This window comes from Anguilla rostrata, chromosome 4 (assembly GCF_018555375.3).
Source record: "Anguilla rostrata isolate EN2019 chromosome 4, ASM1855537v3, whole genome shotgun sequence".
NCBI lineage: Eukaryota > Metazoa > Chordata > Actinopteri > Anguilliformes > Anguillidae > Anguilla > Anguilla rostrata.
This window is the reverse complement of record NC_057936.1, coordinates 35662250-35680077: the sequence shown is the minus strand read 5'-3', so window position 1 is coordinate 35680077 and position 17828 is coordinate 35662250. Positions and strand designations below refer to the sequence as shown.

General features: G+C 47.6%; 1 protein-coding gene across 4 annotated transcripts in view; it reads right to left on the bottom strand.

Annotated features, from left to right (window-relative positions):
• The window catches only part of mpp7a (MAGUK p55 scaffold protein 7a), a 127914-nt gene that overhangs the window by 12473 nt on the left and 97613 nt on the right, over positions 1–17828 (bottom strand). For 3 of the 4 annotated variants that reach the window (XM_064332406.1, XM_064332407.1, XM_064332403.1), the window contains 4 exons: positions 15419–15439; positions 14541–14582; positions 5170–5340; positions 851–931 (listed from right to left, as the gene is read on the bottom strand). In XM_064332406.1, the coding sequence (XP_064188476.1) occupies positions 851–931; positions 5170–5340; positions 14541–14582; positions 15419–15439 (315 nt within the window). The remainder of the gene's footprint in view (positions 1–850; positions 932–5169; positions 5341–14540; positions 14583–15418; positions 15440–17828) is intronic. The other variant, XM_064332404.1, reaches the window with a different exon arrangement.

Below are 17828 nucleotides of genomic sequence, written 5' to 3'. Positions count from 1 at the left end.
ACCGCGGTTGGACAGCGCTCAGGAATATGGCGAGCCGTCATGTGGTCCTTATAGAGAAAAAGGAGCAGGAGGCAGAGCCAGAGTATGAGGCACTGGAATGGCATGTCTTCAGGACGCAGGAGAAGCTTGGCTCCCCCGCTCTCTGGGGCTGTCGGACAGCTACGCAAGAGGAAACACTCCACTGCTCGAGCACCACTGCCTCCCAGACTGAGAATAGGCCTGTAAATTACTCAGTACCAACCACCCATGCACATCTACAGTACACCCTCCATCAACTGCACAAATCTCAGCTAAAGGACATACAGAGTGGCATGTAGATCCCTGCAATCCCATTAGGAGCTTCCTTTGCAGCCACCCTGGCATTGAACATGCGTTTCAGTATGATAGTTTGTATTTGGACACAGTGGCTTGAACTGAACTGTCTGTAAACTGTGTTCTACTGCCACATGCATTTATTATATATGTTTTTACTCCATATTCACTGTAATGAATCTCACATGGTTTTGTTATTCCTGCCCCAAAAACATCCAAGATGCAGGATGTGAGAAACTGAGACCGTGGGCTCATCAACTGTGGTTCCAGTTTTGGATTCTCTAAACACTAAGTCACCATGTTGGTCCAAAAATATCATTACATTGCATTGCATGACCCATAGTACCATGTCCCCATACTACACTGATGTAAAAGCAAGTGCTCCTCAATGTAACTCACAGAATATCTTGGTAATTTTGCAGTAATGAGAAGATTAGGGGGGTTTTGAGCAGGTTTCCACATGTTCACATCTAGTGCACCAGGTGGGCTGGGGGTTCAGAACGGACCTCCCCAGGTGACAGCGAGGTGGAGGACTCACGTGGGATGGTAACGCTGAAATGCTGCGGGTCCGAGATCAGCAGCTTCCTCTTGAGCTCGTTCAAACCCACCCCCGTCGGCCCTGCGGGACGGACACAGACAGAGAAGAATTATCTTTTCGTTTCACTTTTAAAAAAGGAAAAACACAACCCGCACCGAGGCTCGCGATTAACGCAAACACATCCCCGATGACGAGAAGGGAAACCGCAGCCGACGACGGGGGCCCAGAAACCCGGAGGAATGCGAAGCTTTCCACAGGGGCCGGCTGGAGGACGGACGGACGCTGATGGATTTTTCTCTGGCCCGGGCTCCGAAGCGCGGGGTGTGATGGTGTTTACAGATGCCGCGCGGCGCAGCGGGCCCCTCGCCGCCGGCTACTGGGGGGAGTGCGTGAAGCCCACGGCCTAGCGTCTTTTAGCACTCACTACTGTAAGTCGCGCAGAGGAAAAGAAAATAAAGAAAAAATAATAAAAAATGACACTCGCAAATCCTGCCAAGAGACGACTTTGTAGCGTTTCCCTGAACAGTCTGAAAAATCAACGAGGATTCAGGCCCATTACTCAGATGGGTTTTCCACCGCCACGGCCCGAGGAAAAGGGCGGGGGGGAGGGGGGGGGGCGCAATATTGATTTGTCTGCGGTTCCAAAGGCTCGCACTTTTCCAAAACACAAGCCCTCGGAGCTCTTGCGCCTAACCTCTGCTCTCCCGAGAAGCTGCGTCGCTTCAGTAAGAACCAGAATCCATATGATATTAATTTAAGGAGAGCTGGGGGTGTCTGTGCCTCTAAATAGCAGGGATGCAGAACAGATCGCGGAGTGTGACCGCTCGGTCTCTCTCAGGTGCGGTGCGTGTTCGCCCTTAGCGCAGAGGCTCAAACGGGCCATTGACACTAACAGAGATTCCTGGAATAGTTGCCATTCTAATCATCCATTAAATGTGCTCGTCTCATTGGGCGTTCCTATTCATGGAGTTTTTCCGGACAAAATACAAAAAACACTATGTTCTGCAACTGGCATAAGGGGGGGGGGGCAAGAGAGGCTCATCGAACAAACCAGGGCACAATAAGGATACTCACATCTGCGATTGGTCGAAACCGATCAGAAAGATGAAGCTTGTCAATAATTTGCCAGTAGAACTTGTAAAATGTTCATATTCAATATGTTTTTTAACCAGCACTATAGATTGGTGTTCTGACACTTTAATGCAAATAGTCTGTGTCCTAAAAAAACATAGTTAGAATTATTTTGCCAGCTGAGCCAGTGGAAATGTACCTGGGGCAAGCAGAACACTGACAAAATCCTTAATGTTGAGCCCTTTAAACACTACGCCCTTTCATTCTGGTGAGGATATTCACCCCCTAGAATCACTGCTTTTGTTATCTGTCAAAACAAGCCTCCTGTTGAAAGAACACTGATCAATATGGGTCAGAAAAGCAACAGCAAATGTAATGGTACTCAACTGACTTTAATGGAGGTTTATCTTCTCTGCCACATACCGACACTTTCACGGACCACAATAAACATTCCTACCTTCCCGTTTATGCATTGTTATTGGTCACGCATGTCCGAAGTCACACATGCATTAAGCGATAAAAGAAAGATAAGAGAAAAACCAAAGTCTTGGCAGACTTATCCCATTTTGGCCCAAAAATGAAACAAAAGCCTTCGGCAGTCTCTAGGAAGCGTGGTTGGCTACAGCGTAAGCGGCACACGGTAAGCAAAGACCTCTATCAATCTTCAGCAGTTTCTGAGAAAAGGGTTCGAGGCCCATGTGTGATTTATTCGGACAAGGAAACGGGACCTAATTTTTAAAAATTTACTTCGAAAAAGCTGAGGAACTGGCTTCTGTTAACAAAAATAGCATGCGTCACCGACCGTGGCTCTTAGTGTTGCTGTAGGTGTTTAGGTTGGCGGAGCGCGGCGACGCATGCATTTTACGGCCCCTATCTCAGCTGTGAGACGGCGTGCAGCGGCCCTGCTCCAGCCCTGCTAGGGGTGACAAAGCCGCGCGCTTTGAAGCTCGAGGATGTTGGCAGCGGAGGCCGCCCCGCATCAAAGCTCGCTACGAGCGGCTACACCCATCCGACGAAAAAAGACACACGTCCCCTTCCGCAAATTTCACTAAATAATTTTCACTTTTTACATCATTTGCTCGTCAGCCACTGTAACTCCTTTCTCATACACTGCAGCGGGTTTTCTTAAAATGTCACAGACACCCATTCATTTGAAATTCCAAGCTAGGCTACTGTCTGCCAAATAAGCAGACCATCATATTCATTATGGAGAACAGAACAGAACACTCCGGTGGGATTGCTGTCTGAGGAGAAACAGGCTGTTCTTTGCGTCTTGTTGTTTTGCTAAACCTTAGCAATGCAACACAGTAGCAGACCTTGAAAATCAAAAAGAACCTAATAAAGGCCCTTTTTTAATCTTTGCAATAGATTCGCAATAATTTATTTTATTTCATGTTCTCTGATCCATTTCCCTGACTGCACGTACAGATCAGAGTTAAACAACTGCCAGTAAAAGTCAACCCTCATTACGGCCCTCATTAGAGAAACAGCTCGTAATATTTGGACTTGAGAACTTTCAGGCTAAATGCTAAGCAGATCTGATACAGTCACATCTGGGCCAGTAAGATGTCTTTTAGCCTAATGCGCACTTTTTAACCAGCTGCGTAATTATATCCGATCAGACCAGCGCACTGCAATCAAAATGTAGATCAGCTAACACTACAGTGTATTTTCAATCTGGTTGCAGATACATTTTCTGTTATGTGAATGGAAAGCCTTTTTGTCATTTTGTTAAATCACAGATTAAAATCTTGAAAAGATTTTCAGTTGAAAACCAGTCAATTTCAGCATGGCCATCTAAGTTAGTGCAGAGAGATTTCCATCGTACATTAGTGCTATTCCCCCTAAAACCTCCGCACCGCTAATCTAAGGAACACCTTGAGGTGATTTAAACGTGAAGGAAAACAATGACAAGAATGTGCCGCAGTGGACGCGGACAGGCGGCGGGCCAAGTCAAGCACAGACGCCTCCCGCCATGTTTTGAAAGACATGCCTACTTTCCTGGTTCTCTGGGATTGAGATTTCAAATGCTTTAAAATAAAGGAAAAGGAAAAAAAAAACAGCCAGGACTCCAGGGCAGAAAAGGAAGGAGCCAAAACACAACGCAGGTCTCCTCTCGCCTCCGCTTCGCTGGCCGTGAAATTATCCATAGGTGTTCTCCAAATTACAGAACTTCACTGAAAATATTTACATAAGAGTGATCAAAAAAAAAAAAGAGTTTAGGAAGAGGCATCCTTTCCTCTGGCCTGATGTGTTGGCAGGAAAATGAGGGCCATTTAAACAGTCCAGATGAACTGACTGAATGTGACAAAGTCCATGCATGTGTGCTGCCTTGTGTCCACAGTAAGGGAGCGCCTGGTCAGCCCTGGTCTGGACCCAAGTTCCAGTGAGGAGCCACATTGCTCACCATGGACTGTACATTGTTCACCTTTATATAATATCCTTGGAGGGCTGCCTCAACTGGGCCGTTATATTGTACTCTCAAATTTCAATCTTAGAAGCTCGGCTGAAGTGACAGATATGCTTTGGCATGACATCAGGCACCCGTCCCTGTGGGAGGTGTGTGTGTGTGTGTGTGTGTGTGTAGTGTGTGCGTATGTGTGTGCATGTGTATGTGGGGGTGTGTGTGTGTGTGTGTGCACGTGTATACAGTATGTATACAGATGTGTGTGCGTGCATGCGTGCGTGCATGTGCATGTTTGTGTGTGCATGTATGTGTGAGTGTGTGTATATCACATACACCCACTCCTCTGGGGAGGCTTCATACTAGATGTTGGAGCATTGCTGCAGGGATTTGCTTCCATTCAGCCAGAAGAGCATTAGTGAGGTTGGCCGTTGGCTTTCCAATTGATCCCAAAGATGTTTGATGGGGTTGAGGTCAGGGGTCTGTGCAGGCCAGTCAAGTTCTTCCACACCGTTCTCGATCAAACCATTTCTATATGGACCTCCCCGTGTGCCCAGGGGCACTGTCATGCTGAAACAGGAAAGGGCCTTCCCAAAACTGTTGGAAAGCTCAGGATTGCCTTCACTGGAACTGTAAATGTCCTAGCCCAAACCAAGAACAACAGCCCCAGACCAAGGGGTGTCCAGATACTTCAGGTCATATAGTGTGTGTGAGTGAGTATGAGTGTGTGTGTGCGCGCGTGTGTGTGTGTGTGTGTGTCTGTATGCATGAGCCAGAGTAACGGCATGGCTTGTGCCAAGCACAACATCCCCAGTAAGCGGGTCACAAACCATCTCACACTCACCGACCAGAACCACCAGCCTGTGCCGGGCCCCAGGCTGCCTGCGGTAGGGGGTGACCTCCTCGTAGGTGGGGACGTCGGCCATATCGTACTGATCACTCTTCTTGCACTCGTACATCGACTTGTTAGTCTTCCTGTCCCTCCTGCTGAGACGGAAGCTCCTCCGCAGACCAGCTGCAAATTATAATAAAAAATGTATTTTTAAAGACGTGTTACACATATATGACCTCCTCATAGCCGTGCCTACCACAGTCCTTTTGCGCCCTCATGAGAGCAAAAGGAAGCTGTGTGTGTGCGCACGTGTGCGTATGTGAGTGTTTGTATATGTGTGCGTGTACAGTACGTGTGTGCGTATGAGTTTGTAACAATCTTAAAACTAAAAAGAAAAATTTACTTTTTCCCACCAAATGTCTTCTTTTAAACCACACCAACAATACTCCTGATGAATCATTTTTAAAATATGTCCCCACATTCACTGCTTGTCAAAGAATACAGCACCAATGTTCACATTAGCATATCGCCTACTGCCAAAGGATGTGGGACCAGAATGTTTTTTAAATTTACATTAAAAAAAAAAAATCAAAACTGATAATGGGATATTTTCAGAGTAGGTGGAATTTCTACAACAGCTACATTCTCAGAATCAGAACTAAAAAGTCTGTTTTCATGTAACAGGCACAAACATAAAGGCCTGATTGATGTGCTGCAGCCATGTCAGCCCATACAGTTTCGCTGGGTTTAGGCATTCAAATGTGTTTTTCACATTGATCTCCGAGCGCATTAACAGGTGCATACATTTAGAGATTGGGCCACAGTCAGGTCTTTCCTGTATTCTCGGGAAGGCAAAAAAGTGTTTCCAATCATTCCTACGACCAGTTATGTCATGTACCTGTGGTTTTTCCATTCACAACAAGGCCCTGATTCATGCCTCTCGATTTCTGCCTGGCGTGTTTAAAATGGACTGACTGAACTACCGCTCTCATCTCAAGAGGTCGTTGTGAGAGTTAAGAGTGCGGTTGGCGGTATCTGCTTTTTTTTTTGCCACATAATTAATTGCAGATGGATTTACTGCCAGGTCCTTCATGGCTAGCTCCAAACATAAAATTGCCATGCTGTGATTTTGAGTCATTTTAAATTCGTTTTACGGGCTAATTTGCAGTAGGGGGAATGCTTGTCTGCCTGGAGGCGAACATGCAGCTGTTTGTTTGGGCCACTTCACGGCTCGTTGCCTCTGACCAGTCTATCAGATGCGGCTCATCCAGACAATGCCGCTTCCACAAAGGCTTCCTTAAACAAGGTTCAGAGCACAAGCGTTCAGTTTTAACAGCCAGCCCCAGCAGTACCAAAAGGAAAACTGTGCCCTTCTTATGAGGACTGCAGTTTTGCATCTATGACAGATCCTAGTTAAACCAAAATCCCAACCCAAAGACACCCAATATACAAATTCTGCGCAAGGCCGTAGGATTTCTTGGGGGTTTTTCTCTTTTTTTGGTGATTAATGAAATCAGGAATATGACGCAAGATGCCCGAGACAGATTAAGGCAGCATGAAAATTATGGGCTGGAAAGAGGGGGAAAAAAAATCTGATCCAATCCCCTTAATACTTTCCACAACACGGAGAAACCGCTAGCACTCTGCAGATGGGCTGAGAGAGAGGCCACATTCTTCTCAGCTTGTTCTTTCCAAACAGCCACTTAATAAAGGACCGAGCGGACCTTCGCCGAGTAAAAAATGAAACACGCCGTTACTCAAACGACCCCTCGGCACAATAACCAATAACGCACATGTACGGCTCGGCTCGAGTCACGGCGTCACGTTACAGCAAGCGTCTGGGCAGATTTCCCAGCGTGGGTGAGCCGTGGGCACAAACGGTCATAGTTATGTACGGCCAGTCCCTTGAAAAAAAAAAAAAGAAAAAAAAAAAGCTGCCATTGGTCCAATGAAAAGAGCGATGACTGTCCTGATGGGACACCGACGCCAACCGCATTACGTCAGCTGACAGAAAGGTATCATTACTCACCTTTTGTGTTGTTTTTTGTTAATGTGCTCATTATTGTGGTGTGAGTCATGGAGAGAACGTCTGGACGAAGTTACGGTCGCACCTGTTTATGCTGTGCGGTCCGCGGAGGACGCGACGTTAGCGCTCCACCATTTGCAAAGCCTCGCGCGGGATCGCGCTGGCCGACCGTACTGCCAGCAGAGTCTGAGGCGCTGCCGTTTCGTTGGCTCTGTCAGAGCGAATCCCTCCGTTTTGCCTGGGGAGGCAGGTGCTTGAGTGTTTCGTTACCGCTCTCAACTACAGGCAGCTGGTGCAGTTTGCCTCTGGTGGGTTAAAGGGGGCTCCACAATGTGGGCCATTCAAAACCACTGAAGCCCTTCCAGATAGCTCCACCCAAATAATAAAGCAGCCTCTCCTCATGGCCAGGGCTGTGGTGATTTGGATCAACCAAAGCTTGAGTACTATACCATGAGCTGCTTTGCGGATGTGGGACGAGGATTTAAACCAAGAAAGGAAAATCTGTTTGATCCAGAATGGAATGACTCAAGTTTTTTGGACATAACTAGTCATAAAGCTCTCTGTGCCTGGTTGTGCGTCAGGCCTGAAGACCAGAGAGACAGATTCCTCCGCGTTCCGTGTTAATGGAACTTGACACAAGCGAGGCTCTGGGCCTCGGTTTGATTGAACGGATGAGCACACAGCACACAAGCCAGAGGTTTTTTTCCCCCTGCACACACCCGAGAACGTTCCGAAGTGACTTTCATCAGAAGAGAACCACTTGAACCCCACAATGGCGTGTGCCGCAGTGCGACCAGCTGATCGGCAGCAACGCAATCAGGAAGTGACTTAATCACACGGCGAATAAGTCACTTCCTGTTCCAATTTTTCCTCTCTAAAACACGAGCGCAGATCCCGAGCAGAGTAAACACACAAAGGCACGTGCCACGCTTGCTACGGCCTGCACAGCTGCCACCGCAGCATGCCCATTTTCCAAAACCTGATAATATCTTACAGCCATGTAGGAAACTCAACATGTGCACAGCTAGCAGCCCCTGGGACTTCACGCACTGCGAATGCTAACTGCTCGCTCCCGGTGGTAAAGTCCCACACAGCACAGCAGCGTCTGCAAAAACAAGAACTGCAAATTTAATCAATAATAATGTTACGCAAGTGAACAAGGGCCTTGCTTGCTACAAGCCCCGACTCACTGCAGGCTTCCAGGGACTTTAATAAAAACCCAGAAACCCCCAAAAGGAACGAAAAGGCTTCAGGCCTGACAAATGATTGAAGTACAGCTACAGTTCGGCCATGTCTGCGCAGTAGGTGGCGGGGAGGATGATGTAATCCCCACACAGGCCTGCTGAGGAGGTTGGGGGTGTCATGGGGGGGGGGTGGGTTATCGGAGCAAAGCATCACTTTCCCCAGAGAGGTGCTGACAGGTACGGGAGCATCCTGGCAGCGGAAAAGGCCAAACACAGACGAAAAGGGATGACAGCCCTGGAATTAGCCTTCTCTCGCAGCATTAGTTTAAGTGAGTGCTACGCTTGACGTGTGCATGTGGTTTATCACTGCAACACTTAGCTGGCTGCAGCAAAGCGAGGCACCAGAATGTGGTAACCATTATGAGCTCCTTTTCTCATTATATGCATGAGTTGTTGTTTTAGAATATGCTAAAGACTATTTGAGATATCCTACAGGTTAGAGAAAGATGGCAGGTGGAGCACTTTTCCAAACTGAGCTATGCCACCTCTGAGCGTGGAAGGTCATGCAGAAACTAAAAAATGTTAAAAGTTTCTAAGAAACTTTAAATTAAATTAAATTTCTTTTCAGGAAATGACAGTGACTAGCCTTTATTTGGAAAAATGATAGGTTGTTGTAAAGCTACGTTACCCCCAACCCCATCCCCCCGTCCCCTCACCACACACAAAATTCTGTTTCCTATATTCAGCGTATCTCCTGGATGTCCATCCTTCACTCTGACAATGACCACAGCAGGCAGGGGAGAAAGAGAGAGATCGTCTGATCCTCAAAATAGCAGCTGGGGGCCTGTGCATTAACACATGCTCTGGAGCTTCCGGAAGACTCTCGTCCCACACTGTCTGCCTACGACGGGGTTCAGATGGGAATGGGCCCGTCACGCTGTACATCCGTGTGCACGGAGGAGAACGCCGCCAGATGGCCCGGCCCGTCGCCTCTGTCTGCTCCTCTCCACGCATCTGCGAATGGACTTAGGGAGGCAAACTCCGGACCGTGCAAGAACAGAACCTCTCCATCTTACCCACCTCCATTTCCATCTCGCACATCAATATAGTGCTTTTTCGTTTTCCCCTCTTCCTGGAAATGGGCACGTACATGGAAGCCATCACACTGTTGGTCATTCTATTGCAAATTAACAGTGGCTTGGGAAGGCAAAATGTCATTTTTGACAATCCCCAGGGTTGGGGCTATGCCTGTGCTGTAATGAGCTCCCTGTTCTAGGGACTCTTGACCAGGTGTGTACACCTCTTCCAGGGACCATACCAGAGAAAGACACTAAATTTTGTTCAATTAGGGGGGAAAACCGAGAACACCGGTGAACTAATTTAGCAGCGATACCTCAAAAATGCATGAGCCAATGAGTTTGTTGTGAAATTATTAGAGGGCGGGCTAGAGAGCATAAAGGAGAGAGGCATTCCCAATACCACCCATGGATGAGTAACGCTGCTTTTATCGAATGATATTTGCTTTTCCCCTCCGTCTTATCCCTGAGCTCTTCAGACAGAAGAATGTCTGGGCGGGATGGTGCCTAATTCACAGAAAGAGGCCTGTGCACGCACTTCTTGCGTCTTCCTCAGTGCTCCACTTCTGGTCTCAGACCGCAGAGAGGAGCTCCGCATGCCAGGAACGCTGACTTGGAAAGGCCCCGCTCCTGTTTGTCTCATCAATCAGCGACTCCTTCGTGGAGGTGCCTGCATGAACCACGCCCCCGGAGAATCCCCCACGTCAGGGCCAGGGACCCACATGCCCACCAGCCCGCTGCTCTCACGGATCCCCGCTCCCAGCCCCCGCTGACGCCTGCCTGTGCTCTTGGTGCAGGGCAGGAAACTAACCCTGCTTTATCGATTACGCGTCAACAGAAGCACATTGATGAGATTTTGAGCATTTGAACATGGCGGTTCCATGTGAACAAATTAAGGGGAAGAATAATGATGAGAACAGTCTATTCATCTCAGTTTTGCTCATTATTTTCCAATAATCCAAAGCGAATCTATCACTGTGTCAAGCCTGGAGGTCTGGAGGATCCCAGAGTCCACAGGTCCACTATACATTCCAGGAACTGATTCCACACAATTAACTCTATCATTCTATAGTGTCAGTGAGTAATTTACTTTCTTATCCCACCTGCAAACACAGGTCCTGCTCAGAAAGCATAATGTAACTGTAACTGAAAGCATAACAACTGTTGCCTGCCATTAATTCCTTTAAAAAAATGTACAGCAAACGCATTCTATTTGGCCAAATATACATAGTGCGTACTGCCTCTCTTGACATAATTTATGTGCAGCTTGGCACTAATCTTGTGACACCCCTGGGAGAGAGGTGTGGCAGTGCCGGGGAACACCGTTGGTTGCCGCATGGAGATAGAGAGCGCACCCACACAAACACAAAACAAAATAAACGCCATCTTCACCCTTCCCCCTCACGGGTTCAAGGCCAAAACAATTAACCAAAACAACAAACTAAAATAACAAAGAGAAAAGAAAGCAAAACCGAGCAGCAACTTTTCAGTTCCCCGCTCGTAGCTGGCCAGATTTTCACCTGACCAGCTCCTCCCACTTTTCAGCAAGGGTTCACTTTTTCCCCCATCTTGTTAAAAGAAACAAAACTGAAATTAAACGCAACTCAAATAAAGAAACTCGCTCTCGGTGTGAGCTCCCGGCCTTGCCCCCGAGCTGTGGAGAGCAGCACACCTTTAAGCACCTGGGCTGATTAGCTAACGCAGCCCAGGTGTGTGTTCTCTCCACCAGCTGGCGCGAACCGAGACAAACCGCCAGTTTAATTCGTACTCACACTCTCCATACACAAAGTCTTTGTGCTCCCCAAATAGTAACTTTCTGTGACTGTTAAGTCAGCACACCAAGTACCCCCCCCCCCCCCCAATAGTAACTTTCTCTTAGTGCTCCCCAAATAGTAACTTTCTGTGACTGTTAAGTGAGCACACCAAGTACACCCCCCCAATAGTAACTTTCTCTTAGTGCTCCCCAAATAGTAACTTTCTGTGACTGTTAAGTGAGCACACCAAGTACCCCCCCCATAGTAACTTTCTCTTAGTGCTCCCCAAATAGTAACTTTCTGTGACTGTTAAGTGAGCACACCAAGTACCCCCCCCCAATAGTAACTTTCTCTTTGTGCTCCCCAAATAGTAACTTTCTGCGACTGTTAAGTGAGCACACCAAGTACCCCCCCTTTTAGTTAATGGAGGTGCCGGGTGCGTGTGCATGACTGAAGGAAAGGCAGCAGTCCCAACATAGATCTGTAGTTGATTCCAATTTAAATAAGAAAGTCACTCCGGTGCTAAATTACTTTGACAAAGGTTTTTGTTTGATGGGAATATAAAATCATTAATGCCAAAGAAGTCTGGGTTTAATAGAAAGACATGCAATCATATATCAGAAGCATGCAAATCACTTGAATCCTATAGGAAATGGCAAAACCTTCGGACGACTAGCCACATCATTGGTAAAATAAAGTGAAGGACTAATCTTTCACTCAAATGAAAACAGCACTTAAACATTATTACATACATATTGTATGCATCAAATTATTTGGCTTTTTTTCCCAGTATGGACCGCATTACTCTAAATGCTCATTATTTTATTCCAATGCAGGTACTGATGGTGAATGCAAGAATGCAACATAAAATTTGGTTCAACGAAGAGCCAAAAATGAAATTCAGGAAACTATACTTGGGCTCCTGTTTATCCGTAGCAAACAGACATAATGTAGGTTTTCCACAACCGCGTGCTTCAATTGTATTTAGGGAATTAATACCTTTTCCAGGCTTTTCTCCATTCACAGAACCTGAGAGAATTGCCTGCAGGGTCTGAGGATGAGAAAAGAGGTATGGCTGGTTATGGTCACCCCCCTTCGACCACGGTCCAAAACCTTGTTGGTTCACTCTGATAATATCAGCCGTAAATTCGCAACAAATTTGGAGGAAATCGCATTTCTGCCAATGTGCCACGGAAAGAGCGAGCCCTCTGTGAGCAGCCAGTTATTCTGAATAACTCTTTTATTCGCCTGTAAAGACCGAGGTCTCAATACAGAATTTACCGTTTAAAACGGGGCCGCTAGGTGCTTCCGCTGCTTTCGAGCGCCTGGCACCGCGGGACGAGCGCGCCGCAGAGCTGCCGTGCTCGGCTACAGAGGGACAAAGCGCAGGGCGATGCTGCAGACGCGACGGGTTTAGAACGGAAGCGCATGCCATCACAACCCTGACGGTCCAGTAATAGGCCCCGAAAGGACGGCCGGACATTTCGCCAGACAGACGCGCGGAAGGGACGAGCGCGCGGGGACGACCTCTGCACAGACCGAAAGACAACGCTTCGAGAGAGAAGGGGAGAAAGGATTTTAAGGAATCAGCCGACCAAAGATGGCAAATGCAAAGCTCTGTTTTCGCGTAGCCAAGTGCTGCGTATCCTCTCTCAAATCATGCTGGCAGACGAGGTGGCCTGCGGAGTGTCGGAAAACTCTTCATTTCTTATTTGCTTTGTTGTCTAGGTTTTCCGTGTTTTCCTGGGGTCGCTTCGGTTTACTGTAGGACACGTGACTCGGGCCGACTGTTCTGGGAAACCGGACGACGGCACGGTTGCGGCTCAAATGAAAAAATTGAAAGGCTGAGGTTAGGACGAGGCAGCGTGAGACGGACCAGGCAGCAGACGGTGGGAAGAAGGAGGGCACTCGGTTCAGCACTATTGAATGACAACCCCTGATTGCCTTTGGCGGACATGAACTTACACACTGTAGAGTCTAAACTTAAAATGCCCTGGATATCCTGTGAAATTAAAATTACAAAAAAAAAAAAAACACTGAACTTCATGAACATGCTCAAAGGGCTGTGAAACCAAAACCATTGGGCTTCTCTGGTTTAGCATTCTCCTTAATATAGTGCAGTAGCCTACGACTGGCACGAAATTGGCACAGTAATTGAGGACAGAAAAGAAAAAAAAGAGAGTTCTAAGCTGGCCAGTCTTGAGAACCGTTGCTCCGGCGGGATTGTGCCTTGTGATTTGTCAAAGGCGACAGTGGCAATGACAACACGATAACATGTTCCGCACGCAAACGGCACTTAAAACAGCGCCGCGAACGGCTACTACACAGGCCTCCAATAGCCCAGCATTCTGTGGGAAGGGGAACCGGGGGTTTCCACAGCGACGGAAAAGAACTGGGCGGTCTCGACCATGGGAACGGAGAACAGAAAGGGTAAAAAAAAACATTTTAAAATGTTTGTTTTTGGTGCGGTCCGGCCTTTGGGTAAAACGTGTGAAACACGTATTACCCAAATGCACTTCTCATTTACAAACACGCATTCAGAATGTCAGACAGCACGTAATTAAAAGTGAAAAACACTGTTCCTCTCCTTGGCTGCTGAGCCGCACGGAGGCGACAAATTTAAAAAATGATGATGCTAAATCAACAATAACATGAACAATAATATCGGTTTGGAACACAGTGTGCGTTAATGCTCCTCGCGCTCAAGCAAAGTACTGTAATACATACTGGACAGCAATAAGGTGTAAAATATAATAAAACAGGGTAAAAAAAAATGTGTCAGCATAGCACAGCCTAAACCAGCTTTCAAAGCATTTTTAGTTTATTAATACTCTACAAATCCTGTAAGCATGCTGTTTGAATATTGTTTTTTGAAGAAGGGTGTTTGGAGGTTAAGGGAAAAGCTTACCCTGTCGTCACATGACCATTATCGGAGATTGCAGTTTGCTGGTGTGGCATGCACATAACTCCAGATAAACGGCACTACGTCATAAACTTAAAACATTGTACTGGGGCCTGTATAGATGCAATTACACTTCAAAACGACACGCTCATTCACAAAGACATAGAAATAATTTATTTGGGTAACTATATAGGGATGGGGTTAAGGAGAAAGAGAAAGGAGGAGGAGGGAGGGAGAGAGAGGAGAGAGACAGACAGAAGCAGAAAATTGGCTCACGAAAGAGGCTCTGATCACACAGCACATCACAGATCGGGGGCACAGCATCACTGTCACTGCACAGCCAAAGTTAGTACTGCTAGGACAACACAGTCACAGGAGGCAGGGGCGGGGCGGGGGCGGAGTCATGGAGAAGGGGACACAGAGTGTAAAGGAGTGTCTCACCTATGTGGAATCCGCTTATATAGGCGCCACTGTCACCGTCCTCTGGGCGCAGTGTAAGCACACAGAGAGGAGGAACACAGCCACCGGAGAGGGAGCAGAAACGTTAGAGAGCCGAGGCAGGCAGAACATTCACAGACACAGGCAGGCGCGCCGAGCCGTCCGCCCGCCGAAGCACAGCACGCTGGGGGCAGGCTCACGGCGCTACGCGCTACGCGCACGAACAGCACGCCACAGGAAACACAGAGACAAGCAGAGGCGCCCACAGTACTGGCACTGGCACTTTGGTCTTCACCCGACATCGGGACAGAGCTTTCAAATGTGAGCACCGGCCATTTCCTCTCCTACAGGTAGGTGGTGCTTCAGTGCGTGATGGTGCGATACACGACTCCTGTTTGAGAGGAGTTACTGTGGCCAATGCAATGGGAAAAATACATAGGCTAACCAGGCGCTGTGGATTTTGGCAATGTGTCGCCGAAAGTAACTTGTGGGTGAACAAGCACACACCAGTGGTTCCTCTGTTTGTATAGTTGCTTTTGAGATGAAAAGATGACAAGACAAAACAATACAGGGGAACTTGTTCTTCCCTATCCAACAGACATTCTACACTACACAGCAAAGGGCTGAGTGGGGACCAATCAGCACGACCTCATTTTTTGGGCGGATTTTCCCCGAACACAGCAAATGGGTGAGGAGGGTTAGGTAGTTCAAGAAGCAGTACCTTCAATTTCCTCAGCTGAGAGCGTAAGCAAAGCAAAAGATGAAAAAATGGGTTAAATTTAGTGAAAAGAAAAGAAAAAAAAAACTTAAAAGTGAAGGACGGGCGAGGGGGTGGGGGGCAAGCTAACAAAAAAAAAAAGGAGAAAAGGAGGGACACCTACCACATTCAACAGCCACATCATCTTAGAAAAGCAAAACAAAAACACAAACGATAGTTAAAAGCTTAAAATGAGGAACAAAACCACACAGTAAATGCCCCAGCAGCAAACAGGGCTTTGATTCAAACGCACTGAATTCCTTACTATCTTTAATGCAGACTTAAAGTATTCACACACACGCAAACAGGCGCACACACAAATACACACGCAAACACACTCCTTATTGACCTTTGCACTATACCGCAACAAACCTAAAATGGAGGAGCACTACAAGTTGCACACTGAGACATCGTCTGCATCGTCGTCTTTGCTTTAGACACAGTGCAGCTTTGCTCAGTTTCAGCAGCTGGGTCAGATGGAAACCAGCGAATGCAAGAGCAGATGCAAGATGGACACCGAACAAGGCCATATCCTCCACCAATGAGCAGCATTTGGATCCAGTTAAAAAAATAAATAAAAAAACTTCCTTTTCATCATGTGGTCCCAATTCTGCCTAACAAGGTTACATCAAAACATTCAAAATGGGCTATACTCTCTGAGGCTCACCTTACAGTTGCACTTTTCCTAAAAGAGTACAGTACTGATTCACAAGATGGAGCATCGCGATACAGGTAATGTCCAGACATAACAACTGTCATCGGCCCTCGTGGAAAAAAATAATTTGGGCCGTGGTGGTGTACTAAAAGCACTTCTTAAGTGGCACTACAGCAGGAGCAATCTGAATCACGTTCTTGTTTTGACCGTTGTGTTTCATGAGCACCACCATTTTGACGTCACCTCCACAGTCATTTGACACTGTGACTGAGAACAGCTTCTGGACAGAGTTCAGAAAGGAATGACTATATGTTTTTTGCAGTCTTACAAATGATGCGCTCAGTACAGTTGGTCATACTGGCAAATTATTTTGGGGAAGAGCTCTCAGAACCCTTTAATTTTACTTTTTCACATGATTAAAATTCTAAATGTGAAAAAACAATGTGTAATAGAAATGTAAAAAAAGCTATGTACTTTTAAAGACTAATTAAAGCTTGGTTCAGTCAGAGGGGGGAATAAAGACTGAAACGGATATACAGCCGGGGAGAAAGAAATCACTCATAATTCCCCCCCTCACCTGGAAGAAATGGTATGAGCAAGAGAGAGAGAGGGAGGAGTAAGCGCGTGTGTGAGAGAGGAGAAAAAAAGACAGAGAGAGCTTCAGAAGCACAGAACAGCCTGGAGTTGCTGTTATTGTCGTTACCGTCTCTGGCCAACGCTGGGCTTGCAGGGACAAAGAGCCCCAGTCATTTACTGAAGCAGAGGGCGCAGTCCGCCCACGTTGCGTTCGCAGTCTGCTCACATTGCGTCAGGAGTCCACCGTGTAAGGCCTGCACAGCCTCCGGGGGCTGCAGCAGTAACGGACGTGCTCCTTTGTGTTCTTATACTGGGCTGATACGCTACTTTAGGGCCTCACTGGAGGGCTGTGCAGGGGCGGGGGTAAATGGGGACCATAACTTTTTACTGAAAAATAAAAGAATAATAATTTCTCTCGGCACTATGCATCTAGTGTGTTTGGTTTGGGCTCTTCCTTAACCTACAGAGTCATCGGAAACTGTACCAACTCAACACCCCCTGCTCTGGAGCTGTCTTTACACTGCCGAGCCGGGTTAAAATGCTGTAGCAGACCCGGGGTAGAACTAGTGATGATAAATTTCCACAGACGTTCTTTATCCACCTTTTGGCCGGTATGAACACCTTTACACTGCAAAGAAGAATCCGCGGGATTCGCTGTGGCTCGTCCAATTATGTATCTCGTGCACAATAACCATTGTCTTGCTCCGGCTATTCTCCGGCTCTACTTCACACAGAACAAATACCGGGTCAGCTCTGGCTTTTCTCCTAGGTGGTTAGGTGGGTCAGACCCGGCTTAGTTTAATCCACCTTTTCTCCGGCGTGACGTATTTACACGGAAATCAGACCCGGCTCCGCTCCACCTACTCCCCGGGGTTAACGCTCTGTGTGAAGGACGGCTTGGGACTGAACAGCTCCCCTGGCTGGGACGCACTGACACAGCCACACGCCAGGCCAGCCGCTGACACACTCCACGTGGCCCCCACGGACAGCGCGCGCGCCGGACCGCACCGCAAACACAAACACCCGTGTCACTCATTGGTTCAAGATGAGGACGGCGCAGTCGGGAAGGAGATGTTTTTCATTTGCGTGCTCCGTTTTCTCTGTTTTGGTTTTGAGCTGCGATCCAACGCGGTGGCAACGCTTCGCTTCCAAGTCCGCTAACGAAGCGCAACTCGCTGCGCAGACCTATCGGGCATCTGGATCTGGTTCCGGGCGCCTGGCTCGCGAAGGGCTACCGACGGGGGCGGGCGGCGCTCCCGGCGGCGCCGCCCAAGCGGAGGGACGTTCGGGTCAGCTCCGCGGA